The sequence below is a fragment of the Manacus candei genome, unplaced genomic scaffold, assembly GCF_025592945.1.
Source record: "Manacus candei isolate 608988 ecotype Guabito, Panama unplaced genomic scaffold, ASM2559294v1 h1tg000047l, whole genome shotgun sequence".
In the NCBI taxonomy this organism is placed as follows: Eukaryota; Metazoa; Chordata; class Aves; order Passeriformes; family Pipridae; genus Manacus; species Manacus candei.
In genome coordinates this window covers 3,782,854-3,810,495 of record NW_026138095.1, presented here as the reverse complement: position 1 = coordinate 3,810,495, position 27,642 = coordinate 3,782,854, and the positions used below count along the sequence as shown (strand labels likewise).

General features: G+C 42.3%; 1 protein-coding gene across 4 annotated transcripts in view; it reads right to left on the bottom strand.

The window, feature by feature from the left end:
• Positions 1–27,083, bottom strand: part of TEX2 (testis expressed 2) — a 46,001-nt gene extending 18,918 nt beyond the window's left edge. The window contains exons 1-3 of one of the 4 annotated variants that reach the window (XM_051797637.1): positions 26,969–27,083; positions 6,362–8,016; positions 122–322 (exon numbers count right to left, since the gene is read on the bottom strand). In XM_051797637.1, the coding sequence (XP_051653597.1) occupies positions 122–322; positions 6,362–7,990 (1,830 nt within the window). In that variant the 5' untranslated portion in view covers positions 7,991–8,016; positions 26,969–27,083. Of the gene's footprint in view, positions 1–121; positions 323–6,361; positions 8,017–20,051; positions 20,075–24,605; positions 24,751–25,077; positions 25,220–26,968 lie in introns of those variants that run through there. The other 3 variants (XM_051797639.1, XM_051797640.1, XM_051797638.1) reach the window with 3 other exon arrangements.
• Positions 27,084–27,642: the final 559 nt, after the last annotated feature.

Below are 27,642 nucleotides of genomic sequence, written 5' to 3'. Positions count from 1 at the left end.
AACAGTTTTGTTTACATAACGACAGAACATGAAAAGAGAGGAGCAGAAAAAAAATTTCAAGGTTAAAAAGAGGTTGCAAAGTGTTCTTTGCTAAAATCAGGTATAAGTAAGGCACACTCACCCTGCTCTCTGTCAGTTCATAAATCTTCTGGCTGACATAGGTGACGTCAGGCTTTGGCTCATTGTACAGAGCTCTTCTAGAAATGTTTTTATTGGGTTTGGAGAGTCGCAAGGTGCTTCCTTCGAGCCTCACGTACACAGAGTGAGTCAACGTGGCATGGTATGTTTCTGGATCATAATTATAAATTTCATTCATCCATCCCTAGAGAAGAAAACACTTGTTAACAGGCTTTTAAGCTGTTAGAAAACCAAGGACAGCATGTACATAAAAGTTTTAAATTCTTATCCAAGCTTTTGCCGAAGTTATTTTACTTACTGCAGGAACAGAACGAGGCAGTAAATGAGGTGGCACTGACCTGACAGAGCATGAGATGAGGACAGTGTGTCAAGCACACAATTGTTTTTTATAAGTAGCACAGGGTGCTCTCACCTCATCCCCATGAACCACAGTGGGATGTGCAGGATGCTGGGAAGAGCCACCAGGCAGGCACGGGAGGACTGTGCAGCTGTGCAGCTCCCAGTAAGCACAGACATCCTAATCACCAACAGCCAAGGCAGAGCAAACAGTCTGTCTGCTTACAGGCAGCTCTGACATTTCAATCACCCACAATTAAGGGCTCAGTGGAAGACCACAATGGAGTTTGCTTTTATGCACCATCACTGTTGGAGATCCTTTAACTTGTTGTGTAACGGCCCTGCTACAACACAGGAGTCTTACATGTGGATTAAATCCAATTAATTTCTGCACAATGAAAGAAAGAGCAAACAAACCAGCCAGCCCTGCTGGAACAGGCCTGTAAGTGCTGGCTCTGACCACGATGTTACTCCTGTCTCTGACATCTGATTACAGAAATGCAAGATGATAAATGGGGCAGAAGACAATAGTCATTCAAGGGAGAGAAGTTTCCCTTCTCCTAACCTGCCACACAACATGTTTTGATAATTGCTTCCACCTGCACATCAGAACCTTAAATTCAGCACACTCAACATTCATCAATGTCAACAGCAAGTAAAATGGCACCTTTACCAACACCTGGTTGAGCACAGTGGGGAAAGGGGGGAAGAGCTGAATGAGCACCCCAGTATTCCTCAAAACAATAAGTTGTAACTATCTTATGCAAAACAACCCAGAGATTACTGCCACATTTCAAATTATTAAAGTTTCCACCCACCCACAGAAATGTAAAATTTATTTGAATGCTCATTTTCTTCAGTGCCATAATTCCTTACAGCAGACAGCACACACTTTCTTAGGTGCCATAGTAACAGTGCTATCTGTGTTTTGCTTACTCCACCATCTAGCTCCAGTTTCACTACAAACCCTGAAAAACCTAGATAAATTAGCATTTCTTTTATGTTCAGGAAAGATTAAGTCATTCATCTTTGCTCAGCTCCAAAGCAGATTACCTCTTTTATTAACAGAAATCAGGGCATACTCTTTGAAGCAGCTTTATGTTTGGGTTTTTTGCTTACACTGGGTTCTATACCACTACCATACAGGAAGCAGAATGCACAAGGCAGAGGTTTCTATAAGCCACCAAGCTCTGCACAGCAGGGACGATGCATTTTTGAGCACATCCCATCTCCTTCCTAGAAATTATTAAGCCAAGACATCTTTGAGCAGACAGCAATTAATTTTCAGCCAGGAACTCCAGCTGGACTTACTGAAGCACAAGGACATCACATGAGTTGCCCAAAGCCACCACGAGCCGTTCACTCTGTGTGGAGCTGGAATATCCATATGGCCCCCAGATCTTTGGAGCAGCTCCCACCTGCCCCCGGATCAGAACTCCGAGCTATTTCGAGCTCAGACACCGCGGTCTGGAGCCTGCAGATGGGCAAATGTACAGATGGATGTTTGCTGCCTCAGAAGTTTATTGCCTCCTTCTGCAAGGCAGTTCAGCCAAACACCACACCAGCTGGCATAGGGAGAAAGGGCTCCTTGGAAAGTGGATCTCTGTAGGAGGCTTAGCCACGAGCCCTTTTTCTAACTCCAATAAGCTGTGATGTTGTTCAGGAGGAGGGTTGGAAACCTCTGGGGTACGCGTGGAACCCAAAACCTGATGTTCCTTTAATGTCCTGCTTGACATGGAACTGGCTGGAGTTTTCCAACACATCATTCTCTCAACTGCCATGTGCCATAGTAAGGAGTAATAATCCCTCCTGCTTTTCTGATCCCTACCATGTGCCCAGGCTTTCCTCTTCAAACAAGTGGATTAGCTGTACAATGTGCCAAACTCACAGTCCTCACAGCCTGTGGTGCCACCTCCCCTGCTTGCTGTTCACAGCCACCCAAGAGAAGTGCAAATGCTTCTCACAGCACAACCACCACGTTATCAGCAACTGGAGAACCTCACCAAGGCTTTCAACAATGATTTCTGGCTGTCAAAGGTACTGAACAAAACCTAGAACCAACACAAGATAAATACATTTACTGCTTAAACCAGCAACCTACACAGTGATTTCTGCACAAGGAGGAGACTGGCTGCTTCATGGATTTGAGGCATAGCCCAAAACCCAAGAGATACAGAAGTTTAGATTCAAATATTTAATGTTTTATTTTCAGACAATAGTCAGGATGAAAGAGAAATTGCATTACTACAAACCCTCCTTGCATGTAAAACTTTAGTTTCCTAATTTCTAAGGAAATTTCTTTTTTGTACTGGACATTCAAGTTATTTTGTTACAGAGAAACACTGCACTGCTGAGAGTGAAATGTTAATACTTCACCAAGTGCAGATTCTTCACTCTATTACTGAATCTGAAAATGTGTAGCAGCTGCAGAAATTTTATCTAACAGTGTTACAGGGGGTAATGACACCACCTGCCCTCTCATGTCAGTGACCTTCAGTTTTGTAAATTCTTTCATTTAGCTTAAAAAACATTGAGGAGGTTATCCAAGAAACCCTAAAAGTCATTACAAAGTTCCGACATTTCAAGAACAACTTTAGCAGAAACACCTCTGCCCCTCTTTTTGCAAAAACAAACTGCAACAAAAGATTCCCAGCCCACGGAAATCATTTTGCAATGCACCCAAACAGAGAAGTTATGTTACCATAACGGGCTACCAACAGATAAATTTCCCCCAAACTACTGAAACAACAAAGGATTTCCTTGTGTAGGAGAGGAGTGACTGTATGATGGGTCTTTTTTGTGCTGGCGAAGTTGTTAAAATAAGAAATTCAGTAATTCAGGGAGGACAATGACCATAGTCATGTGCTGCTCTGCAGCTGCTGGGCATTTACACTGATCCTGTGATCTCCGTTTATAAAGGTCAGCACTTGCTGATGGGGGGAACTGCAAAAGATCCTTAGGAAGGACCCAGAGGGTTTGGGGCACAGACCAAGTCTGCAAGGAAAAATAACTTAAAATCATTACTTATGATATTCTCAAAGACATAAATAAAAGAATCAGCAAAAGCCACTTCCACAACACAATTCCAAATCTGAATGAAAACTGTCCCCAAAGCTTCTTAGTGATTTTAACAGATTAAAGTTCATTCTTATTAAATGATACAATCATCACTCAAATCACATTAATTCTATTCGTATCCCTCATGTTACCACTATTTTACAATGCTGCAATAGTGTTTTGCTTGATAAATGAGGAAAAAGGTAATGCACTTTTTGAGCTTTATTGACAGGGAATCTAAAGGCAAGATCTGAGGTGGGAGAAGCAACCATCACCTTTACTGGAAAACACATTTATCTGTCAGAGGCCACTGTTGAACATGAGATCCCTTGGATGGTGCTCAGGAACAGCTGCTGATATAAAACCTCCTCTTTCTACAGAGCTGTGGCTCAAAAAGCTCCATTTCTCCAGCAGGCACTGCCACTGTGTCCTCCTAAAAGTTCTTTCTAATGGAAAGGGTAAATCTATCATTCCCCTTTTAGCTGTTACTTAAAACCTTTCGTATCAGCCAGTGCAACACAAGGGAATGCACACTTGAAAGGCCAAGAAGGATGTTAGGAAAGACTAATGGATTAAAGGAGAAAAAAATATGTGGGCAGAGAGAAAAAAAAAAAAAGGAAAAGGAAACCAGAGAACTGAAAACTAAGAATAAGCAGACAAGAAAACATGCAGTGAAGATGCAGGGGTTTGTTCATTTTCTGGTTGGGGGGATGTTCTCCCCCAAACCCAAAGCCATGAAGGAAGTAGAGAACTCTACAGAAACACACACTAACCAGCACCACAGTCATTTATTTTTTCCCCATTGCCAAGGAAGAATTTTGTGGGAGACAATAACAACGTTCAAGTATTTCAGCAATTGCTGAGGGAAATTTTCCACTAGTTTCTGAAACTTGGGAAATGCAAACTTCTCCAACATTATTTACATGGGGGAGAATGCACACATACTTGGGACAAAAATAGCTTGACAGCAGTTTGGCAGAATCCCAACTCCTTGAGCCCCATAAAGGGATCTTACTCAGAGCATTTATCATAACTGCATGACAGCAGGCCAGGCCAGAATACAAGACCAACAAGTTCTGAAGAAAACATCTTTATGCAAGAGCATCAAGTTTCATTTTCCTATATTTGCCTGAGTTTTGCTACAGATTAAGTCTTTACCTCCTTTTCCCGGAGGATCTAAACTGTCCAGTACTCATTTTGACAGATGCAAATAGAAAATACTTGTATGAAGTGGGAATAATAACTTGCAATCTGCTAAATCACATTACATTATGTTCCACTACAATATGGGCACTGAGCTGGGTTTTAAAATCCTGAAACATTTACATACTGAAGACAGTTACTTTGAGTGCTAATGAGCACAAGATATACTTGTCAGGTCATAAAAAACATTAATCTCCATTCATACAGACTTCTCCACGCTGTTCATTCCTTGCCTACGGCCGTTCTCACAAAACGTATCTCCTGGATAAAAGCATTAAAATATATAGTTTAAAGGTTCCTGACTAACAGCAGCACCTCAGAGACAGCTGAACACCAGCCAATAATGAACATCAGGATCTCTACCAGCTTCCAAGGATTGAGGCAAATTTATATGCAGGGTCTCAGCACCCAACTAACTATGACAGAACTGAAAGCTTGTCAAGATTTGTCCACGTGAGCAGCAGGTAAATCAACTGAGCAGCCAGGAGTGCCCAGTCTGCATTGACAACAGCAAATAAAGACCACAACTCCTATCATTCAAGGAAAAAAGGGAACACTAAGGGAGCATGAGGGCTGGACATGCAATTGGTGCCTCTATTCAGCAAAAGTTGCATTTTGTATTTCATTTCCCTAACTTTTCAGTTTACCTAAAGATACATGAGATTAGCTATCAATACACTATGGATTCTACAGCATATACCCAATACTGGCTGAATTTAAATTCCTGCAACCTTTGTGCTGTTACACAGCTGAAGATGCATCTTCAGAAAGCTCAATTTAATATTTACACAAATACTCTGCTAAGCAAGTGATATGAAGTGAAGGTTGTACCACTATCACTCTGAAATGCTTCTGGAGCACAGGTGCTTTACTGCTCAGAATTCTGCAATTGGGAAAATATTAATTCATCCACAGATGGAGGTTGGGAGAGGCAGGGCAGGGACAACAAGCACAAAGCCACTGAAGGAACTGAGTGGTGGATCACAGCTGGACAGCCAGCCAGACATATGAACTTGCATGATCTGAACAAGAAGTGGAGATGGGGAAGGGCAAAGAGGAGGGAGAACAAATTTTCTAAGAGCTTCATTTAAAACCCAGCTCTCAGGCACATGTTTTGCTGAGCTGTAATTCCTCCTCCCATCCTAATTAGCTCATGTTTGAGAATTCCATATGCTCTCCAACTCTCTATGCTGCACTTGAACACAATGCTTCTGACTCTGCTTAGACTGAACAGACAAGACAAATTACTGCCTAGACAGTAAAATATCCCAGAAACAAAATACATCTCCCAAAATGCAGCTTTGAGAACAAATGTTCTTTTACACACTAAACTCTGACACTACTTGCTCTCAGTAATTCAGATGGATAATTTCAAATCTCTCAGCAAAACCACTTGCCCTTTTACTTTTGAAGAAATTCCATTTTCTACTAATCCTTAAAGACATTGAAATCTTATATATTCTCAGATACTAAATGATTTGTGCCCCTGCCAAAGCCACCTAACCCTAAAACGAAACTGTATTTACAAATGGGGATAATTCAGCTCATTTGCACCCTCAGAATAAATGCAGTTTATTCCTTCTACCCAAAATAACGCACACAAACACACGAAATGCCAGGACCTCACCTTCAGTATGTCAGGTTCTTTGATGTCTAGAGCTCCTGCATTCCATCGCTTTTTCATACTTTTATGAAATTTGAGATATTCATGAGTACGTGGAGTAACAAGCCAAATCACACAGATAGCTACCATAAATCCAAGGGCCATTCCAAGTAAGAGTCCACTTAAGTAGCCAGGGAGAGGGATAATTAAATAAGCATAGACTAACAGTGTTAAGACATACAAAGTTTTCAACGGTGGTTTAGGCTGTTGCACATCCAGATTGTTTTCATCCTCACTACTGAGCATAGTGACAGTTTCCTCAGTCATCTCGGGATCCATCACAGTTTCAGCAGGTTTATCAGTTTTGCTTTCATCCTCTAGCAAGAGAAAGTCCTCAGAATACAGTTCACAAAACTCCTCATCCTCCCTGCTCACTAGTGCAGACAACGAACATTTTTCAAGTACGAGTGAAGGTTTCGAACTCACGTCCTTTGTGCTTGAAGACTGAGAGCTTGGGGTCTCTGTGTCTTTTCCATGTTCCTCAGCAGCCTTTGACTGATCACCTTTACTCACAGAGTCACCTCCAGAGATGTCCCCTTCCGAGTCACACTCCTCCTCCTTAATGCTGTAGTTGTTATTGCTTTCCAAATGGCCATTCAAACTGGAAAGGTTTGAGAGTTCTGAAGCACTTGAAGATAAGGCTTTGGGCCTGTGGCTACTACTTTCATCACCCATTATTTTACTGAGCAGCTGAAGAGGCTCATACATTACCTCAGAAAGGCGTCTTTTAGTATCTTCAATTTTTGCCTCCATTTCAGGTACTTTAAAAAAGGACCGAGTGTCAGAGGGGGATGTTAATGGAGAGGAGGGGGCAGTTTTAGAATCACCACCTGTAGCTCGAGGTTGAGTGAACTGTTTGAACAGATGCAAGTTCAGTTTCGAGTCAGGTGGCCTGTAAGACACAGCTTCAGACTCTTGTTTAGAAGTGTCTGTAGACAGAGATTTCACCAAGGTTTTCATTAACTGTCTATGTCGCATCGGTGGGGTGGGTTCTTTGGGTTCCACATCTGTTGAAAGGGACTTGACTAACCCCTTAAAAGGCTTGGAACTAGAAATTGTGGATGACCCAGTAGATCTGGAAGGGGATGAGGATGGGGAAGACGACAGGCTGGATTTCTGTTCCACAGATCCCACCTGGTACGTCACAGATGCACCTGATACGTCAACTGTGTGACATGAGTGTGACGATGGAGACAGGACGAGTGGCACTGCACCGAACACTCGGGATGCAGGAGGAGAATCCAAGAGCGTCACAGTCTCTGCAGTTGGCAGAACTGCAGGTGATGAGGACAGCAGTGATGCAGAGTTGGCCACGTTAAGCGAGGTAGCTGGACCAGAAAGGTCATGGCCGGGATGCTCAAAGCAGAGGTCTTCCTTGGCTTCAAGTGCTGTTACAATGCTTTGGTCATCTAGTTCCTCATCAAGAAACTCCTTAAACTCCTCTTCCTCCTCTTCTTCCTCCTTCCCAAATGCAGAGAAATGAATAGTGATGGTTTCTTGGGAGACAGATCGTTGGACCTGCACTTTTGGTGTTGACTGCTTTGAGGACATTTCACCAGTTTTCTCTGCATGGCTACTGTTCCGACTTGTCATTGCAGGTTCCAGAGATGTGTCAGAGTCTGTGGAGAAAATGTAGTACTATGTTAAATGCATTTTTTTCACCCTTCAAATACCTTATTTTCAAGTGTTGAGCCAAACAGGTCAGTCAGTAGAAAATTAAAATGTTCTGGACACTCCCATCTCACTGGATTTACAGCTGTCTGGTCAAATTATGGACTGACACTAAAGAAATTTACTGTACATTTATTTCACTGCATAAAACATATCTATATTTTAGTTAACACTTCCTCTGCATCTGCTTAAATATCTCATTTTTATTACCATTGAATGCAAGAGCAGATTCAAAGAAAGACAGGGGGAAAAACAGGCTTAGGACAATTGGCAGTCATGGATAGGTATGGAGAGCATTTTAGACCCTCTTAAGGTGATCTTGAAGGAAGAATGACACAATTTTAGGTAGGAAAAAAATTCAAGAAAACCCAAGCAGAAGACACTTTTGCTCAGACTTACAGATCTAGGTTACTGTTTGCTACATATTTCCACATAGCACAAAATGGCAATATTAACAAGTGACATGCTGTTAAAATTATCTCCAAGTGTTCTGAAATTACAGTTCATCTCTGAAGCACCACTTCCATATTTTCCCCACTAAATGCACTTCTGAGTTCCAGAAGCCCCATCCCACCCCACCACACTGAAATTCTTCACTCCTGACTCTCAGCTCCTTCTACAGGCAATAATTAATTCTTCCTATTTCTTTCAACTAAAGCAGATTTGAAACTCAGAGGAAGGTCTGCAACATGTAAAAATCTTCACATGTGGGAAGCACATTATTTCAAGAATTTTACTGACCAAGAAAGTGGACTTTGCACATATTTACATGGAGAGGAAAGGCCACACATTTAAACTACTGGTGACCATGCACAGAGATGGATCAGGAATTCCAGGATTAGCTCTGCCTCTCCAGCTGGGAGGCAGCACTTTATCTCCACTGCCAAGACAGCGAGTTTACCACTTCAGTAACTGAATTATTTTTCAGGAGCTGTTAAAATGCTGTAATCAAACTGTCAGGCTGAATTAATGAGAGGCCTTTGCTGACGTTTAAAGAGCAGTTCAGGAGAAGGATTATGTGGTGGTGAAGAAATGTGCACTTCACAAACAGTTGTGATATCAGATTGTATTATCCAGCAATGCTGTGCCACCTGTTTGGCATCATCACCCCACTAAAGGTTGCAGCCCTTTATACTTCCCAACAGAGCTGCTCATGTAAATGTTTTTTAGCCTGTCAGTAAAATAAGCTGGGTTAAACATTTTAAAACAGCACAGCTCTGCTACACAGCTTATCCAGTAATGTTGGAACAGGAGGGAATATCTCCCCACAACTTCCTACTCACTACAGTTGCCCATTTTATGGCTCCTAAACTGTTGACTAGTTTATTCCTTGCTTCTTTGAGCATTTGTGTGCTTCCCAGTCAGGTTGTATATTATCAGTCATGTGCACATATAACTTGGGGAGTGCTGAAGTTAGTGAGAAATTTGGTCTTTCTGCTGGATTAGCAACCTGGGAACCACCAGCATCCAGGATCCACACTGCCTTTGGACACAGTTCCATTTCACGTTGTTCAAACTGCAAATCACCCCATTTTTTAGACAAATGCACCCAAATTTATTTTGGACAGTGAAAAGGCTACTACTGTCCAACTCCGTTTCCATTTCCCTCGTGCTGGACCATCAGCTATCACACATCTTTAATATTTTGTGCCAGTTGTGAAATTGCAATAAATAAATAAACCAAAATTTGCAAATACAAAAAAACCCTACTCATCTTCCATGTCATTGAGCCACTGCAACACTATACATTCAGGAAGAAAAAAAAAAACAAACACCCCCCCTCCAAAAAAAACTCCAATAGGATGCTGTTGGCACCAGTCTGACCCCTTCTCTTCTGCCATTTGGCACTAATCATGTATCAATAATTTAGCAAAACAGGTGAAAAATATTAACTCCCCCCTCCCAACAGCATTTCCAGTGTGGTATTTTGTATCAGCTAGAACTTGGTGGGTTTGGATGGCTCTTTAGCACACTGTGTTTGCACTGTGCAGTTAATTACCTCGTGTTTAAACACGCTGTGCTAATGCAGTGCTAATGACCTGAAACAGATGAACTTTACTTGCACACACCAAATGCACTGAAAAGAGATTGCACTCCTTACTGAACAAGCAAGGCTTTAACATCATGATTAACTAGCTAACACAGAGAGGAAGGAAATTCTCGATTAGCCACTATTTGCCTACCCTAAGCATGTTACTATACCATGAATTATGTCTTATAAAAGCATATTTCCAACCCTTCCTGAGCACAGCTTCTGTTCTGCTGTGGAGGATTTGGGGTTTTGTTTGTTTGCTGGATTTTTCTTTTTTTTTTTTTTTTGTCCAAGTAGATGCTGAAAAGCTTTTCCAGCACAGCTCTTTCACTTTTGTTTGGTTTTGATAACAAAGATATTTCATTAGGTTCTCTAACTGCACATTTTTACTCCTTAAATCATTTTAACAGATTCACTTCTTACTGATTTCTGGCTACATTATCCTCATTCACTGTTTCCCCCTTCTCCTACTCCTCAGCTCCTCTCCCACCTGTTTGAAGACCTGACATTCCCTCCCCATCTGAAGTTGCATGACTCCAAACCACATCAGTACTTGCAGAAACACAGGTTTGCTTTGGTCCTTCTTTTGAAGGCCACGCTGTCCCCACCTCCCCTGGCTGCCTCTTCAGGGTTTTCCTGTTGTTCATTCTGAAGATGCAAGGTATCAGTTTTATTTATGTGGCAGGCAGATCTGAATAATAATAATAATCTCAGATCCTCAGGCTTCAAATGACTCAAAACATGAACTTTTGCCTGGAAGGGAAGAAGGCTGCTCAGAAAATAACTCCTTTCCCCCAAAGTGGATGCTTTTGCAGGGTGGAATGAGAGAGCTGCCAACCAACTGCTGCCATTTCCACTTGTGACCTCGAGGCACTGCATCCCCATCACCCACAGCACAGCAGTTCAGAATCCTCACCTACAGGCAGTGCTTTCAAAGCTACAGCAGGAAACAGTGAACCAGGCAAACAGGGCACACAGCTGCCTGGGAACAGAAAATATTCCCTGCCCAGCCCTTTCCTGAGGATGTGTTTTTACCCAGGTGACAACACGTCTCCAACACTCTGGGAAGCACCTGGAGACCAAGAGGGACCCCCAGGGAGAGGTTGGTGTGGGTCAGGCACCTTTCTGAGTGTCACTCCAGTAACATGTGCCCTCACCTACAGCAGGAATGACTAATTGGGAGTGTTTACAGGAAGAGCTGAGCACTCAGCAGTCTGTCCTTCTGCCCAACTTCTCCTGAACTGGCAAACCCTGCAGTGGACAAACACACACCCCACCCTTCAGCCGAGCCCCAGAAACCACCCAGTGCACTGAAGGGCCTCTTTCAGACAATTATACATTCAACTTTATAGATGGAGCACAGCAATTATTTTCACATTAACAATTTAGAAAGTGATTCAGCCAACACAGAGCAGCAAACTAGGAACTAACTTCAAAGGTCAGAGTTGCATCCACCAGGCTTGTTTTACCCACAGCTCAATTTGGCCACATTTACTAATTAAGGTATATTCAGCAGAGCAATTCAATGCCTTTCATAATCATTCAGTTGGAGAAACAGCCCAGATTGGGTAACTAAATTCACAAGCTCTGCAGCAGCCAACTATTCTAATCACATTGCTATTACTTATTGCAACATCTACATGAGGGGGAAAGGGTACAGGGCACACTGCATTACCAAAATGCTTTCACAGAAATGGCCAGCAGGGTTCAACATTTGTATTTTCCCTGCTGGTTGCTACTAAACACAGACCAAAAAAATGTGTTTTCCACAAAACAGAAATTCCTTTCCTCCTAAGTAAAGGAAAAGCCTTACAGGTTCTTAAACTGCTCTGTAATACTTTCCCCTGTATCTGCCAGTTGTGCCAGAAGAACAAGCCCTAAATGCTGTTCAGGAAAGCACTAATTTGATTATTGATAATGCCACAATGTGACGTCATGCTAAATCCTTCCTGGATTGGAAACACCTGCGCAGGCCAACATGTTCTGAAATCCATAGCTGCTCCCAGAAATTCTAGATTCCACTTGATTTACTAGAGACTCAACCAGTATCTTCCTTCCAACACCGAGATATGTGGGAGAACCGTTGCAATTCTTTATACCTATTTAAAATAAGTAACAGAGCTCTCAGCAGCAGACAAAAATCCTTCTCTTGAAAGAGCTAGAAGGCTTCATTTCAGGTCCTTCAAAACCAAGCACAGCACTAGTGGAAAGCACTCCTTTGCCACAGAAACAGTCTAGAAAAGCCAATTCCCATCTAGCCCAGAAGCCCTTCCTGAAGCAGAGATCACAGCTGCTGGGACATTACCTGCCACATGAATTTCATCTCCTCCAGCAGATCTATACCATAAAAGCCAAAAAAAAAAGGATACAAACCCCCAAATTCAACATTCTTTCCTACCCCCGTTCAAATTTTTAATTACAACCCATTAAATTCCCTCGGCGTCCCCATGAGTTAATGTATTCCATGGTTAACATCCATTGTTCCTTTCACATCCATTAGTCATTACTTTTAGATGAACTACAGAGCCAGAGTTGGTAATTACAATCACAAAGTAGCCCTGGGATCCCTCGTGTCAGGGATCCAGTTACCCAGCCTGGAGCAAGCCCAGACTTCAAACCTCACTTTCCATCAGGAAGAAGGAAGTTTTGCTTCACCTTTCAAGTTCATGCAACTGGATTTGAGATACAGAGGGCGGGGGGGAAAGAGGAACAAACCCCCAATAAAGCCTGTTTTAAATCCAAGGGCAAATGAAAAAGTTGGTATCAATATCAAAAAGTATTCAAAGAAAGGATTATATTATGCACACACAGCACACATCTCTTAAGAGAGGTAAGCCAGGTTATCACAACTAAGATGGTTAAGACCTAAAACATCTCCAGCAGGAATTCTCTGAGCTTCATTAAAAAAAAATACATTTTTTTTGTAAATGCTTTTAAGTTCAGAACAATTTCAGTTAAATAGCCAGCATTGAAGTGATACTTAAAAGAAGGATCTTAAGCAAGGTTTTAGAGTCTTCTCAAGGAGATGATACTTTTAATGAGAACTATAAACCTATCAAAGGGACAAATAAGTGTCGGTTTAAGTCCAGCACAGAAAGGTCAAGGAAAATTGCAATGGTAAATAAGGAGTCTTCAAAATAAGGTCCCAAATACAAGCTTGTATTTACAACACTTCAAAAATAAACAAATAAAAACTGTTTAATGTCAGCTAAGCGAGTCTATTCTACGTTAACATTTTCCCCAGAGACCTGAGAAAGGTCAGCCACCACATCAGTTTCTCTGCCTTTACTGATAAAAGAATAATTATTATGCTTTCCTATTCTCCTTTATGAACTCGCACCAAAAACTTTAAAAGCAGCACTATGGTCTAATTTTGACAAACACAAAAAGCTGAGCAGTTAAAGGTTGACTAGAAACTCAGAAAAATCTAATTTCTTCTTATTTCATGACTTTCTGCAGGCTGAAGTGCAGCAGTGTTTGTAAAGAATCGAACACGTCCCCTAAGAGAAGAAATAAAAGAAGTTTTTAAGCAAAGCTCTGCTCTTTGGAGGAGATTCAAACAGCACCAGAGTGTAATTATATTAAAGAACATTTACTCCCAGTTGGTACAATGAGAACAAATAAAAATTCTGGTACATGATACTTTCTCCATTCACGTGTTCTCCTCCTATGAACTCCATTGTTTCTTTATCATTTGTCATTGCAAGCAACAAGCAAAATCTTTTCCTTCCAAAACATTTAACACTGAACAGTTCAAAGAGACCTTTTACTAATTCCCAGAAGAAACCAAAAGAGTAACAAAACCCTCCTCTCCCCCTTCATCACAGATTTTGGAGATTTAGTCATTTCCCTTATCATATATTGCCGTCTTTAAAATGTACACTCAAACACATATTTTCCCAGATAACTACTTGCTGCCATCAAAATTACCCCCAAAAAAACCTAATTTGGCCATGAGTGAGAAGAGAAATGCCCCAGAAAAAGAAAGATTTACAGACCTAGATGTGAAATTCCTGCAGCAAGGGAGTCAGGAACAGACACATTAAAACCAGAGCAATCAGAGGCAAACTTCTGTCCCAGCCTAAAGCCAGCTTTTCCCACTTTTTGTTTCCAAAACTTCTGTACTGCCTGGCCAAAGCACTTGCTTCAAAATCACCCTTGCATGCCAAAGGTGAGTAAAAAAAACAACCAAAAATTAAAAAACCCAATGGTCTTAAAATTCTGAGTAATAAATATGCAACTGGTGGGTTTGTTCTCTTCTAAAAGGGAGAAGAGACTAAATCAGAATCTTCTGGTGCTGCAGAAGTTGTGCATCTCAACAGAAGATGTTTTATTTCTGTAATAATAAACCATGAAAAGCCTACACATAAAAAGTTACATCTTGTGGAAAGGGTAAATGGTGAGGTAGAACATAAAACTGTGCAGAATTGTAACTCCCTCTTATCTCAGTGGGGGAAAAAAAAAATCAACTCCTCATTAATTTGATAAAAGCTTATCTAAAACCTGCCTGGATTAGTCCAGAGCTGAAAACGTTGCCCACATCTCGATCAAATGAAAGGTCACTATAAATTCTTCAGGGGAAATTCTGACCGAGTGACTTACAGAAAAGCATGTTCCCAAAATGGAGCCAAATAAACTGCCCTGAATCCCAAATTAAAAAGGGCTCAGTAGAGTTCCCTTCCAGGCTCATTTTTCCCAGCAATGCAAAGGCACATCAATAGGTAAAAGTGCCCACAGGTAACAAAGAGCATTCAAGGACTTCTTTTGACATTTAAAGCTCATTTCATCAACAAAAAAATTCAGTCAATATTCACAGCACCTGCAAAGTTAATAAAGTTAAAACAACCATCACATGAAAACAGCACAAAAGGTATTAAAAGGCTTGTCCACATGAGATACACACAGCACCAATTAGTACCTCAAATTCTGGGTCCTCATGTAAAATGTAGTTATGAAAGATCATTTAAAAAGGAACAGAATCTACAGATTTACAAAATACCCCACAGGTATCTAAAGAGGTTTTTTTTTTTTTTCCCAGAGGATTTTTAATGATTGATCAAATCTCTCATTTCTGATGCACAACCTTCATTTTAATTTCATGTTCTGCAGAGGATTAGCAGGCAAGGTGCTTTACGGTTTTTTAACCTGCCAGGACAAAACATGGGACACAATCAAGGGTTCTTTAGGTCTCAAGAGATGTTTTCAAAATTAGAGAAGAGGATATTCTCTGCTATTACTAAACAGGACTAAAGCATTTAATACTTGGCCCAAGCACACAGCCCTAAGCAGCAAGGTAATATCTCTTCAAATAAAATAAATTAGAAAATTTTCAACTTTTGGCTCCCAAAGCAGCTGGCACAAAGCAAGATAAGAACAACTAATCAAAGCAAGGCTATTTTCAGAAAGCTTAAATTGTCCAGGGGAAGGAGGAGAGCTACATTCAATCCAAATAGTAAAGTATTCCTAAATAACTATAGAGGCAGTTATATGTAACACACAAAAACTAATTATCCTAAGGCACAGCAAACTGCAACTATTAACAAAGAAAACTTCTGTTAGAGAGCACCTTATTATATTTATTTACTTCCTTGCACCTCATCTACCTAAGGAAAAGTGTCTTTGATAAATGCAGAAATTGCATTTAGAAAGACCAGTTCTCAGAAGCTTCTGCAAGCACAATCCCCAGAGGGTCCAGAGGATAGAAAATCTTAGGAAAAGGTCAATAAACAGGACTTCAGAACATGCAAGTCTTTTCAGAGTTGCTATGCAGTTTGAAAAGTGGTGGGACAAAAGCAATTGAAGCCAAAAGTCAGACTGTTCTGCAAAGTTTCCTCAAAATTATTGCTCCCAGCACTTGAGAGAGGCAATCCTGCCCATGCTCCATGCCAGGCACTGAGTGGTCTTGCCTGCCACTGGATTCCATGAAAAATTAATGCAGAAAGGTATTACCAGCATTTCATGCTACCTGGCAACTGCAAAGGCAAGAAACATAAACTGGCACCACATGAACAAAAAAAAAGCTCTCTGTGATCTAATTTTGGAAGGAAATGGACTGGAATTCCAGAGTTCTCTGAAAGCTCTGAGCAGGTAATCACGTTATTTTGAGTTTCAGGATTGTTAGGAGGGCGAGGAAAATTTTGCTTTAACTTTTCCCACTGAAGAGTAATGTTCACACAGCACTTGGGACAAGATCACACAAAGCCACTGACTTCTTAAAACTGCAACAGCAAGGACTGAGAACCACATTAAAGCAGCTCAAGAATCACACATCCTATTCTAGCAAGAACTGTGCAGAGATCATAAACTACTAATGGCAGCTTCTATGCTTAAAATGCTTTTAACTTTCAATTCATAGAAGGATCCATAGAAAGTTAACAAAATGTAAAGCAAACTCTGAAGAATCCTTGTCCTAAGAATAGCAGGAAAATAAAATGTCAAACCAAGAACTGGCAAGTACCAGACATCTCTCTCTGCCTGAGGCAGCACTCACCTCATTCAGATTTATGTTCACCTCCAAGACCTAGAAACTAAAATGCAGAAGTTCAGCAGCTCTGTGGGAGGACAAAGTGCAGTGATGAGGGCAGGAGAACATCCAAAATACCCAAATGGAACTCAGATGGCCCCAAACAACCTGAATTTTTACCACTCTAAGGACAGAGGGTTTTGTTTATTAAAAGAAAAAACCAAACACACAACACAGAAACACTGACAACCCTCAGTGAGCAGAGATATGAAGTGAGGCTCAAACAAAAACATTAGGACAGACAACCCAGACTCTCCCAGCTTCCCAACTGACTATCATGACATAAAGGAGGTTTTTCAGCTTGTCAAAAGCTTCTAGAGCTTTGCAACTGTTATATGCATTTCAGTATTGTCTCTTAAAAGATTAATTTTGAATTAGAAAGTGATTTAAGCATAGTCCAGAAATACTGGACTGTGAGACAGCCAGACACAAAAACACCCACTCAAGTGCACAGGGTTGAAGCAACCATAAAATTCCTATTTATTCTATTACAGTACATTCAAATATTTACAAAATCCATGAAAGTGTTAGGGCAAAAAAAGAAGTATGTGGCAAAAACATCCACACGTGTTCTCATTTAAATATATTTTCTTATTTTTCACACAGTATTTATAGCTTCAAACACTTCAGGATGTAAACTTATTAACTGAGAGATGTTGGTAAGAATATTCCCTGGACTTTGTTATCCAGAACATGAAAGAGGTCCCTGCCACAAACAGTCCTGACATCAAAGCCACCAGCTCGATCTGCATCCCTGTTTCTTGCATTAGACATGAAGAGAGCAGTAGTTAATGAAGCAGTTTAATACATTAAAGCTTTCTGATGGTTGGGTTTTGGGCTGTGCATTGGTTTTTTTAGGAGCAACGGAGGGAACTCCTATTTCTGACAGCTGTGATCCATTTTAATTGCAACATCTGATGGGTCAATGACAGATTCCCTGACCTGAACAGCTGCTTTACAGGCCTGACTCCATTGAAACCAACTGAGTCAGAAGTGATGAGCACCTCCCACAACAGATCTTTTTATTCCTAATTGCTAAGAAACCATGGGAGATAGATACATGAAAAAAACCCAGCTTTGCTGGCACCCTTAATTGAAATGATCATTTCACATAAATGGAGATATAAAGACATCATATTGCTCATAAAGAAGAATAAAATCACTACAGTGCGATGGCAAAGCGAGGTCCTTGTGCATCTTAAAGCACTTTATTTCACACACTTAAGCAACAAGAATATGAGAGGATCCTTCCTACTCTGTTTTTCTCTCTCCAAATGTGGGTAGTGATAACATGCCTAGAAAGATAATTTGTCATGTGAATACTCAAAAAAAAGTAAACAAAATAAGATTGGGAAGAACACAAACAGAGCTCTCCTCTTTTCTCAGTGGCATGGACCTACCCCAACATGGTCTTTCACTGTATGATCAGGCCACCAATGTGAAATTAAGGGGGAAACAAATTGTCCTTAAAAGGTTTAAATTCATTAAGAGTTTTCTGAACTTTTCAGCATTCCTTGAACAGTGTTCTCACCCACTGCTCATTTTCTCTCAACTCAGAAAACAATTATTTGTTCCTCTATAATTCACTCATAGCAGACACAGGTCTTTAACCTCGTGGAAAGCAGACCTCAGGTAGAGCAGTAAAATGGACATCTGCAAACGAAATAATTCCTCCAGGTCTCTATTTCAGAAGCACATACTACATTCTGACCAGCTACATATGGAGCTGTAAAACACACACACGGATCTCACTTCTGCAAACATTAAATCAACTCAGTTGCCTCCAGAAATTTCATCTGACAATCCCACAGGCTGAAAAGTAAAAGGTCAAAAGGTGGGTGTCTTGTGGGAACACACACCAAAACTCACCAGTTGCCAGCTGAATTCATAGTGCAATATGAAGAAAAGAGCTTAAAAAAATTTAATGAATTTTTAAGAATCCCAGTTCTACTTTCCATTCAAGCAGTATTATTGCAAGTTCTATACTGGCAGTCTTTGAAGTTATTTCCCTGTAAAAAAATGGCTAAAGTCTTCCCTTTCTCATCCTGTACCTGCTATTCAGTAACCAGGTATTATCAGTGTAATGTTTGCCCAGCAACTGCCTTCAGCACCATAAAAGTTTCTACTATTGCACTCAGAAATAATGTCTACAGTCTCAAGCACTCGATAAAATAGGTAAGAGTGAATGCAAAAATGGTTACTTTTTGTGCACACACACGCACAGAAAGGGAAGTGTCACTAAAGCAGCTTCAAGGAAATGAATTTTAGGTCATCAATTTTAAGGTCTTGGTTTGCTGGGAGATAAAAGAACAGCAAAAGCCACCAGATGGATTCAAAAGAGCAAAGGGAAATAAGTGTCTTTGAGCCATATCCTGCCTCCTTCAATTACAGCATGATGCAGGCAAGGCTCATTTCAGGCACAGGGCAGTGTTCCCATATACATGCTTCATTAATCCACCAGGCATTTGTTTATCAAAGGAGTCAAGCTCTGAATTGCAAATACTGTGAGCAGGTTTGTGAGTACCTCACACTCACCTGGTCATTGTCAGGGTGGGGGTGTTCCAACCAGGCTTTTAATTGCTGAGGTCAGGGCAGAGGAGGCAGCTCTGGGTGTCTTCCAGGATAAGGTGACAAACCAGTGATGATGGAAGGGTGAGGAAGCTGCTCCCATCCCTAAGGAGCTGCCTCTGCCCTGCTATGAACAATGAAGGCTTTAGAGAAACACTGGCAACTCTTTGGGGGAAACTGAAATAAAGAGTGCAAGTGGAAATCCAGACATGGAAGGAAATCTTTCCACCTCACACTTGTCACCACACCCCGAGCCAAACTCCTCTCTGTTCCACTGAGGAACAGCTCCACAGCTCTCAGAAGTTCTCCAGGAAGGAGTGAGAAGTGTGATCCTCACAGACAATGCCTTCTTCAACAGCCTGAGATCTGCACAGACCACGCAAATCAGCACCCATTTGGCCTGGGGTATTGGAGGAGGCTCGAAAAGCCACTGTTTGCACCTCACCCATTCTGTGAGCAGAAAAATTTCAACAAGACAGTCAACCCACAGCAGGTTTCACTGGTAAATGCACTGCTTAGGGCAGCTGAATGGAAGAAGCAGGTTTAAAAAACTACATCCAGAGAAAGTCAAGCACTAGAACAACTCATGGGGCAGCACCACAATTTACTCATTTTTATCATTTTAATTGTGAAGTTTTAGCTTGACTTGATAGGAAGAATAACAAATATCTAGCTAGAATTTTTTTAAAGTTGATCAGTAAAAATGAGACTGGAAAGTTGTCCCAACTCATCAGAAAAGCAAGGGTTCATACAATCAGTTCAATACTCAAAACCAATTGCCAATCCACATCTCAAAGCTGCATGACAAAAGAAATGGAGATCCACACAGCCAAATGTTTATAATCTTAAACACAACACACCTCTAAATGCACCTTTTCAGACACTCAGAGTTTTCTGGAACTGGTAGGCACTGTTCTTCAGCTTGCCTGCAACCTCTCAGCAGTGTTAAGGCTTCTGGGAAGACTCAGCCTGTTGTCATAAAGGGAATGATAACAGGGAATAGAGGGAATTACAAAACAGGAGATAGTTTGTATGCACAGCTGTTCCTTTCTCCATCCACATCTCTTGTTATTCACTAAAAATAACATATAAAGAGGAGAAATTTTTTTCTTTCTCTTTTATAAAAATACTTCTGTAAAGTTGTCACACATTTGCTCAGGTTTATTAAAGCCCTGGCAAAGCCTTTATTATTAACCAGCACATTTTTGAGCTGACAGACATTTAGGATTATCTCGCCCTTAGCTCTTTCCCCTTCTCCCAATTCCTTTGTTTAACACTCCAAGTCAAGTTGAAAAGGAAGAAGTGTGAAAGCGATTAGACAAAAAGAACTGCTACTGAGAAGGTCTTGCAAAGATAAGCCTTATCAAACCTCCCAGCAGCTACAAACAGGGTAAGAATCATAGGGATCACTTTAATTTACCACCAAAATACATTTATTAATGTGACCAACCCCAAGCCTTACACAAGAGTATTAGGAAAGAAAGTGGAGCCCCTCCAGCCATGACGGATACGTATTAAGCAAGAATGGAAATGCCTGGCTTGGAAGGCATCCAGAGCAGAAATCACCTTCCATGGGCACTCTGGGGCAGGGAGATGGGAACAAGAAGTGGGAGGTGATGGTCGGGAAGGGGTATGGGAATGCTCTGCAATGTTCTGCTGTTATCATTCCTGGCCTCAGCCAGAGGAACTCTTGGATCCTGGCAGAGCCCACACCAGGCAGGTTCTGGATACTCCCAAGTTTCAGAAGTGAAGGAAACAGAACATTCTGCAGCTCCAAGTGCCAAACTCGGACAACTTTCCCTGTCTGCTCTGGGTGTCACATGCCCAGTGACATTCCCTAACCCAGCTCCCAAACACACCCGTGGGAGCACGACCATCTCCCTGCCCTCACACAACACTCATTCTTTGAGCCTGTCTGGACATTTTTCTTTCCTCAGTCTTAATCTTGACTTCCAGTGAAACAAAGCCATTTTTACAGCTATGTAATTTCTGATCAGAACTTCACTGCAGCTTTTGCCACCTGCTTTGAAATTACCAGTATCAAAGGAGACAGTAGCTTGGTTTGTGCCTGTATTTTTGTAGTCCTATTTTACAACTGACATATAATTTAAACAAAACACATGAAATCCAGAGTAGGCTCCAGAGTCTTACAGCTCTCCGTCTTTATTTAAGCTACTAAAACCCAATATAGCAGTTTTTACAGGCTCAAACAGATCCTCTAGAAGAGCAGCCCAACTCCTGAACATCCATTTTCATACCCTTTTAAGAGATCCTATTCTAAGTTTGACCATCCCATCTTCTCACAGCTTCAGGATAACAATCCTGCATTGACAGGCTGTGCAATATGTTCACAGCACTACGGGACATCCTCCTGCAATGTCCCTGTCATCCCTCACCAGTGGGGTCAGGGAGCACAACACTTTATAACCCACTGAGACACTGGGTAATGAATATTAAAGCCTGGTTCACACACAATTCATTTCCTCTGCCCTCCTGACCTTTATGGGAAAACACCACTGTTGACTGTGTTTATTGATCTTCTGTTATCCTTTGTCCATCAGTCAGCTTCTCTTCTAGAACACCAACTTAACAACTGCTTTGGACTCTGCACAGCAGAGTAACACACCTTGCTGTCTGGAGAGTTAAAATAAACAGAGAGAAAAAATATGAACAAAGTGGGAGTTTTGAGGAACAGGAAGGCAAGACAGGCAGGATGGGATCATGAACCCTTTTTTACCCTTATATTCTCATGTCTCTCCAAAGGCACTAACAATGGGCTTCAGAGACAACAGATCTGAGTACCCAGGGAATAAAGGCGATGGTGAAGAACTCAGCACCTTCTCTTTGCAGGTGGTCAAAGCCCAGCCCTCCCAAGGCTCCCCACAGGCTGAGACTGTTGGGTGAGGATAAACATTCCCAGCCAATGTACAATCTTCAGATCTTGTCGCCTCAGGCTGGAAATGGGACCTTGACCAGTTATTAGTAACTTTCTACCTTCCAACTTCTGAGCTTGCCATGTTAGCAGAAGCTTTAAAGAAGTTAAACTGTCCAAGAAGAGATAATTCACAATTCTGTCAAGAACAGCTGATCATGTATTTTTAGGACACAATAACTGGGATCTTTGTCCTACACATCCAGAAAAGCACATTAATTCAACCACTTACAGTACAAAAAAACCCACCAAACCCTTTACTTGGTGGATCTGAACCATTTAGCACAATCCTCCACTATAATGAGTGGTACACTTTTTTTTTTAAATCAACAGTTCTGACACAATATTGTTCTCTCAGTATTTCACTGTTCTACCATCCTCCCCCTTGAAAGCACAACACATCCTCTCTAATGTCCACTTTACACTACTTAGAAAGTCAATGTCCATCTCTTTTATTGGGCACATGTGGCACCCTTATGGATTTCCAGTGTTATTTCTAGTCTGAATACATCTCTCCTAATACCAAGCACACACTCATGATAGCTCACAGTTTTAACTCTTATCTTTATTTCTCTAACCTCTAAGCCTACATCACACTCTTATTTTCCAACATACATTGTCATCTGATTGTTTCATTTAGGGCATTGAGGGTTTCTAGAACACGAAGGCCTTTATGCACAGATAAGTGCTTTAGAGCACACTGAATTAGCTTTACTACTGTGGATACCTGATACCACAATTTCTAGCTTACCAAGAAAAGAAAAATCTATTTTTGAGGGACTTTTCCAAGCTCCAAAAACTGTGTTTAAGACCAGAATTTACCCTCCCCTTCATTACAATTTATCCTAATAAACAGCCTTCATTTTATTTCAGCTCCTGGGCAGGCAGCAGTTACACTCTGCACATTCAGCACCACAATTTACTCATCTCGTGGGCCAAAAGTGGTTAAAAGCTCTTTGAGAGCAGCACAGGGAACAGCAGCACAGGAAACATGTCCTGTGTGTCCTGTGCCATGCTTGTGACTGGTCACCTGCACACCCACACAATGTCACTGTGGTGGCCTCTCAGACGTGCTACAAGAGAAACCTCCCGACTTCATCTAAGGGATGTGGTTGAATTGCACGGAAAGGTGAGGTTAGAGCAGCACAGTCACAAATCAACCAAAAACCTACTGGAATGCAACAGTGCATCTTCAGTCCTCTAGATACCTGATTTTCAATTTATTTCAATTATATTAATATTCTATTTACCAGGTAAGTTTCTGTATCTCTCATTACTTTGTTTACACACCTGCCACGACAGAGAAATTATTAACATTACATGTTCTGTCAAGGCTTCCCACTCCACATTCTTCACTTTGAAAAATAGCTGGTTTAGAAGTTCTTTAGTTAGAAACAACTAAATATTCACTATTAACATCTGAAACTCCTCAAGAGTTGTTTTCATGCAAAAAGAAAGATGCAATTAATATATGCACTTTACTGGGCTGTGTCCTTCTTCAAGTTTTAACTTTGAATTTTATTCATTGATTTTTGTTTCTAAAATAAAGGCAATATGGGTCATCTCACTAAGTTCTTTGCCTGGACCAAAAGATGATGTTCACCTTACCACTACAATTCCCAGGGCATACCATACCCCAGCAGAGCCCAGTACAAGGTTATCTCTGAGCACAGAATTAACTTATTTGTCTTTTACTCCAGAGAGAACACACCTTACCCTGTCCTGCCTCAGAAACACTACCTCAAGCCTCAGCACCTATTTGGAGTAAAATTAATATGCCACCCACAACAGAGCAGCTTGTTGGATCAGCTTTGAAGTCAAACAGAACAGTAACCTCCCATATATCATAAACCAACACGATGTCAGTCTTTAAAAGTCAATTCTAACATCAAAAACATTACTTTCTTTTGCTTAAATTAAAGTGCTTTTATCTCTAATTTAGTCCATTTTCAATCCAGAGAAAACTGAAATAGGGTGCTCACACCACCTGAATTTTATTCAGTTTAGGAATATGAAGTTATTTTAACAGTAAAAAAAAGGCTTCTTGTAAAAGTGCACACCCCTAAAACTGTGAGCCTGCCTTGTTTTCCCGAGTAACACAAGCAATATCATCTTGAAAGAGGAGTATGACAAAGCATCTTAACAGAAGATAATCTTACAGCACTGAAGTCTTACGCTAATTTATCTTCGAGTTATAATACTTAGGTCGCATACAAAACTTCAAATTAATCTCGGCTGTACACTTAATTCCCCAAAATTACGGACAGCAGTTCCTCAAGACATATGCTGAGAGATACAAATCACCAAGAAGTTGAGCACAAACATTAAAAAGGAACTTTAGCACACGCTGAAGAGACACAGCACACAGGTTCAGCCACTGAACTGCAACAGAGGTAACACACAAACGACGCTGGGAATGGAAAGAGAAGCAGAAACCAGGGAGCCGACCACGGAGAGAAAACAATTTCAGGAGACAGAAAACCTTTGGTACTAAAAGCCAACTGGAAATGCTCCCCCTGCTCCAGCAGGAGCGGCCGCGGCCGCCGCTTCCTCCGCCGCTTGTTTTGGAGGTGTCGCTCGTACTCCGGCAGCTGCTGCACAACTGCTGAGCCCGGCTCTGGCACACCGAGGGCAGCGCTCCAGTCCAGTCCAGCCCAGCCCAGCCCAGCCCAGCCCAGCCCAGCTCAGCCCACCAGCTCAGCCCAGCTCAGCCCAGCCCACCAGCTCAGCTCAGCTCAGCTCAGCTCAGCTTAGCCCACCAGCTCAGCTCAGCGCCACAGCAGCCGCCGGGTCCCGGCTCAGCTCCCTCAGCTCCGCGGGTCCCCCCGGCCGCCATCGCCCTGCCCGGCCCCGGGACCCGCCCGCGGCGCGGCCCGACCGCCCCCCCCGGCCCCTCCGCTCCCCCCTGCCCGCAGACCCCGGCGCGGGCCCGCCCTGCCCTGCCCTGCCCTCACCTCGGCTCAGCCGCGGCTCATGGCACTGCCCGGCGCGGCCCCGGCCCGGCTCCAGCCCGCGCCGGGCGGCGGCAGCGGCGGGGAGGCGGCGGCGCCGCCGATCCGGGCCCCGCGGGGGGACGGGCCTGGCCGAGCCGCCGCAGCGCCGGCCGGGGGGGCGGGACGGGGCGGAGCGGGGCGGGCACGGGGACGGGGACGGGGACGGGCTTGGGGATGGGGGACCCGCGGGCGGCGGGCTCGCCCCTCGGGCGATCGGGCTCCGGCGGCCGGTGGCGGTGACGGGCGGAACGGCTCCCGCGGCCCGCGCGGGGTCACGGCCGCTCCCGCTGCCCCCGCCCCCGGTGCCGAGCCTGCCGGGCCGCCCCGATAAACCCGCCCGCTCCAGGACGAGGGTTTCGGGTTTGTGCTCCCAGCGCCATGCGGGGTTTCGCTGCTGAGGGAGCGGCCGCTGCAGGAAATGTGTGTGCGCGGCCAGGAAAGCTTCGCCAAAGTCGTCTGTCACCCAGCGAACCCAGGAAACGTGCCCTAGCAGAGGTCGTTTTATTTACCCTTCGTATTTACCAATTAGCAGCGCACAGGGAGAAAAAAATTAATTCTGTGTCAGAAGGTTGTTTTCCCAATAATGGTGTCTTGCAATAAATTACAGCCTCACCACTGCTTTTACCTTCACTTAATTGCTGTTGCTTCTGAGGGCAGTTCATAATGACATTACAACATTACACTGGGTCAGACTCATGCTGGCCTTGGCTGCCCAGGCTCCTTTAGCTCACCCTTGGGTTAATTTGGCTGTGTCAATTCTCTTCTCCTTAATAATTTCAGTTCGAATTAAAACATAATCCTATGAGATCTTTCAGACTCTATTTCATACCAGTGTTCAAATTTGTGATACTTTATAAGGTGATGAGACAACAGTAATTTATTTATTAGCCAACATTTAGTGGGATATGTGAGCAGAATTCAAATTACTCCAAACTAGCTATTGCGAAGATTTAAATACACAATATTAATTTTCAAATAGTTTCCTGTCTGCAGCTATAGTTCAGCCAAGGTTTGGCATCCTTTTATATCAGGCATTATATACATGGTTCATGATAGGGTTTGCAGTCTAGTTCAAAAGGAGGTGCAGGTAGCACTCAAACTGCTTTGCTCTTCACATTGCAGCAACAATCCAGTGCTTGTGGAAGTGAATTTTCACCAGCATCTTTGAATTCTGATTTTAAAACCAGGATTCCTGCAGATAACTGGAAAACCAGAGTTACTGAGAGGGGTCAGCACCTGGCAAAACCTGCTTCAGTGAGGAATGGCCTGAGCTCACCAAATGGATGGTAGAGCCTTCAAGCTGTTCCATGTCTGAGCACTAAATTCAGCAGTCTGAAGGCTCCCTGAGCTGCAGGATCCCAACAAAAGACTGCATTGTGTGAGCATCACTGCATCACCTTAATTTAGTCTTATTTAATTAAAAAGGCAACATTCTATTTGAAATATATGTACAAGTGTATTCAATCACCTAGGACAGGTTTCTGTTCATGGCTGTCCTTGTATATAGGCAGACCTTTGAATCATTATACAGTGCTGACGTTAATGTTTCCAAAGTCTGGAGATAAGATAATGGTAGTTTTCTTAACAACAGCTTTTCCCTGCAGGAACAGAGCCTATGGCTGAAACTGTGACTGGTGGGTTGGTTTTAGCCTTGTTAAACTATAAGCAACTCACTAGAGCTTCTGAAGCTTTTTCTGCCCTCTCTTTGTGCACGAGTTAGACAACATATGGCCTAAAAAGCCTGACCTCAAGAGAAATATTTTTGCACCTGAAATGAGGTGCTCAGCAGAGGCTTCTTCCATAGTGTGCTGAGAAGAACTGGACACAAGCTGTGTCTGACCAGGGTACCTACCTCTGGGCTCCGTGGTCTCTTGGGAATCCTCTTCTAAATGTGGAAGAGGGGGAAAAGGAAAAATCTCTGGATTTTCTAATCGCTCAATGCTGTAGGAATGAATCCTTTTGTTGGATAATTATCTTCTTCCTATCCTACAAAAAGACAACGGAATAAAGTAATGCTTATTTATTTTAATATTTCAGTATCCTGTGTATAAATACACAGTCATTGTGAGAAACAGCAGCCTGCAGGCTCTAGGAACAGGTATGTACAGTCAGGAGCTGCTTTTGAAAAAAATTACTTTAATCTTTTAGAATATGTGAGGGAGACATTTAAATATCTTTAAAAGCACTGCTTGAGCAGGCTGTAAAATAATAAGTAATATTTCTCCCCAGAACTACTGTGAGGCTCAGATCCCTTCTATGTAATGCCCCCATCAGAATTTCACAGCTCAGGGCAGTTTAAAGCTTCTACTTTTGTGAGAAAAGAACATTACATGAGCTTTGGGGTTCCAAGTGGTTTTCACAAATCTCATTTGCCGTCAGATGCCGGGGAAGACCCGGGAGCTGCAGGACAGGCCTTGCAGTTTTATCCTGAGAAGCTTTAAAGGGAATGAGGCAGCAGCTGTGCCTGAGTGCGGGAATCTTGGCACACACAGGGCTCTGTGTGTGTGAGAACAGCTTTACTCTTGG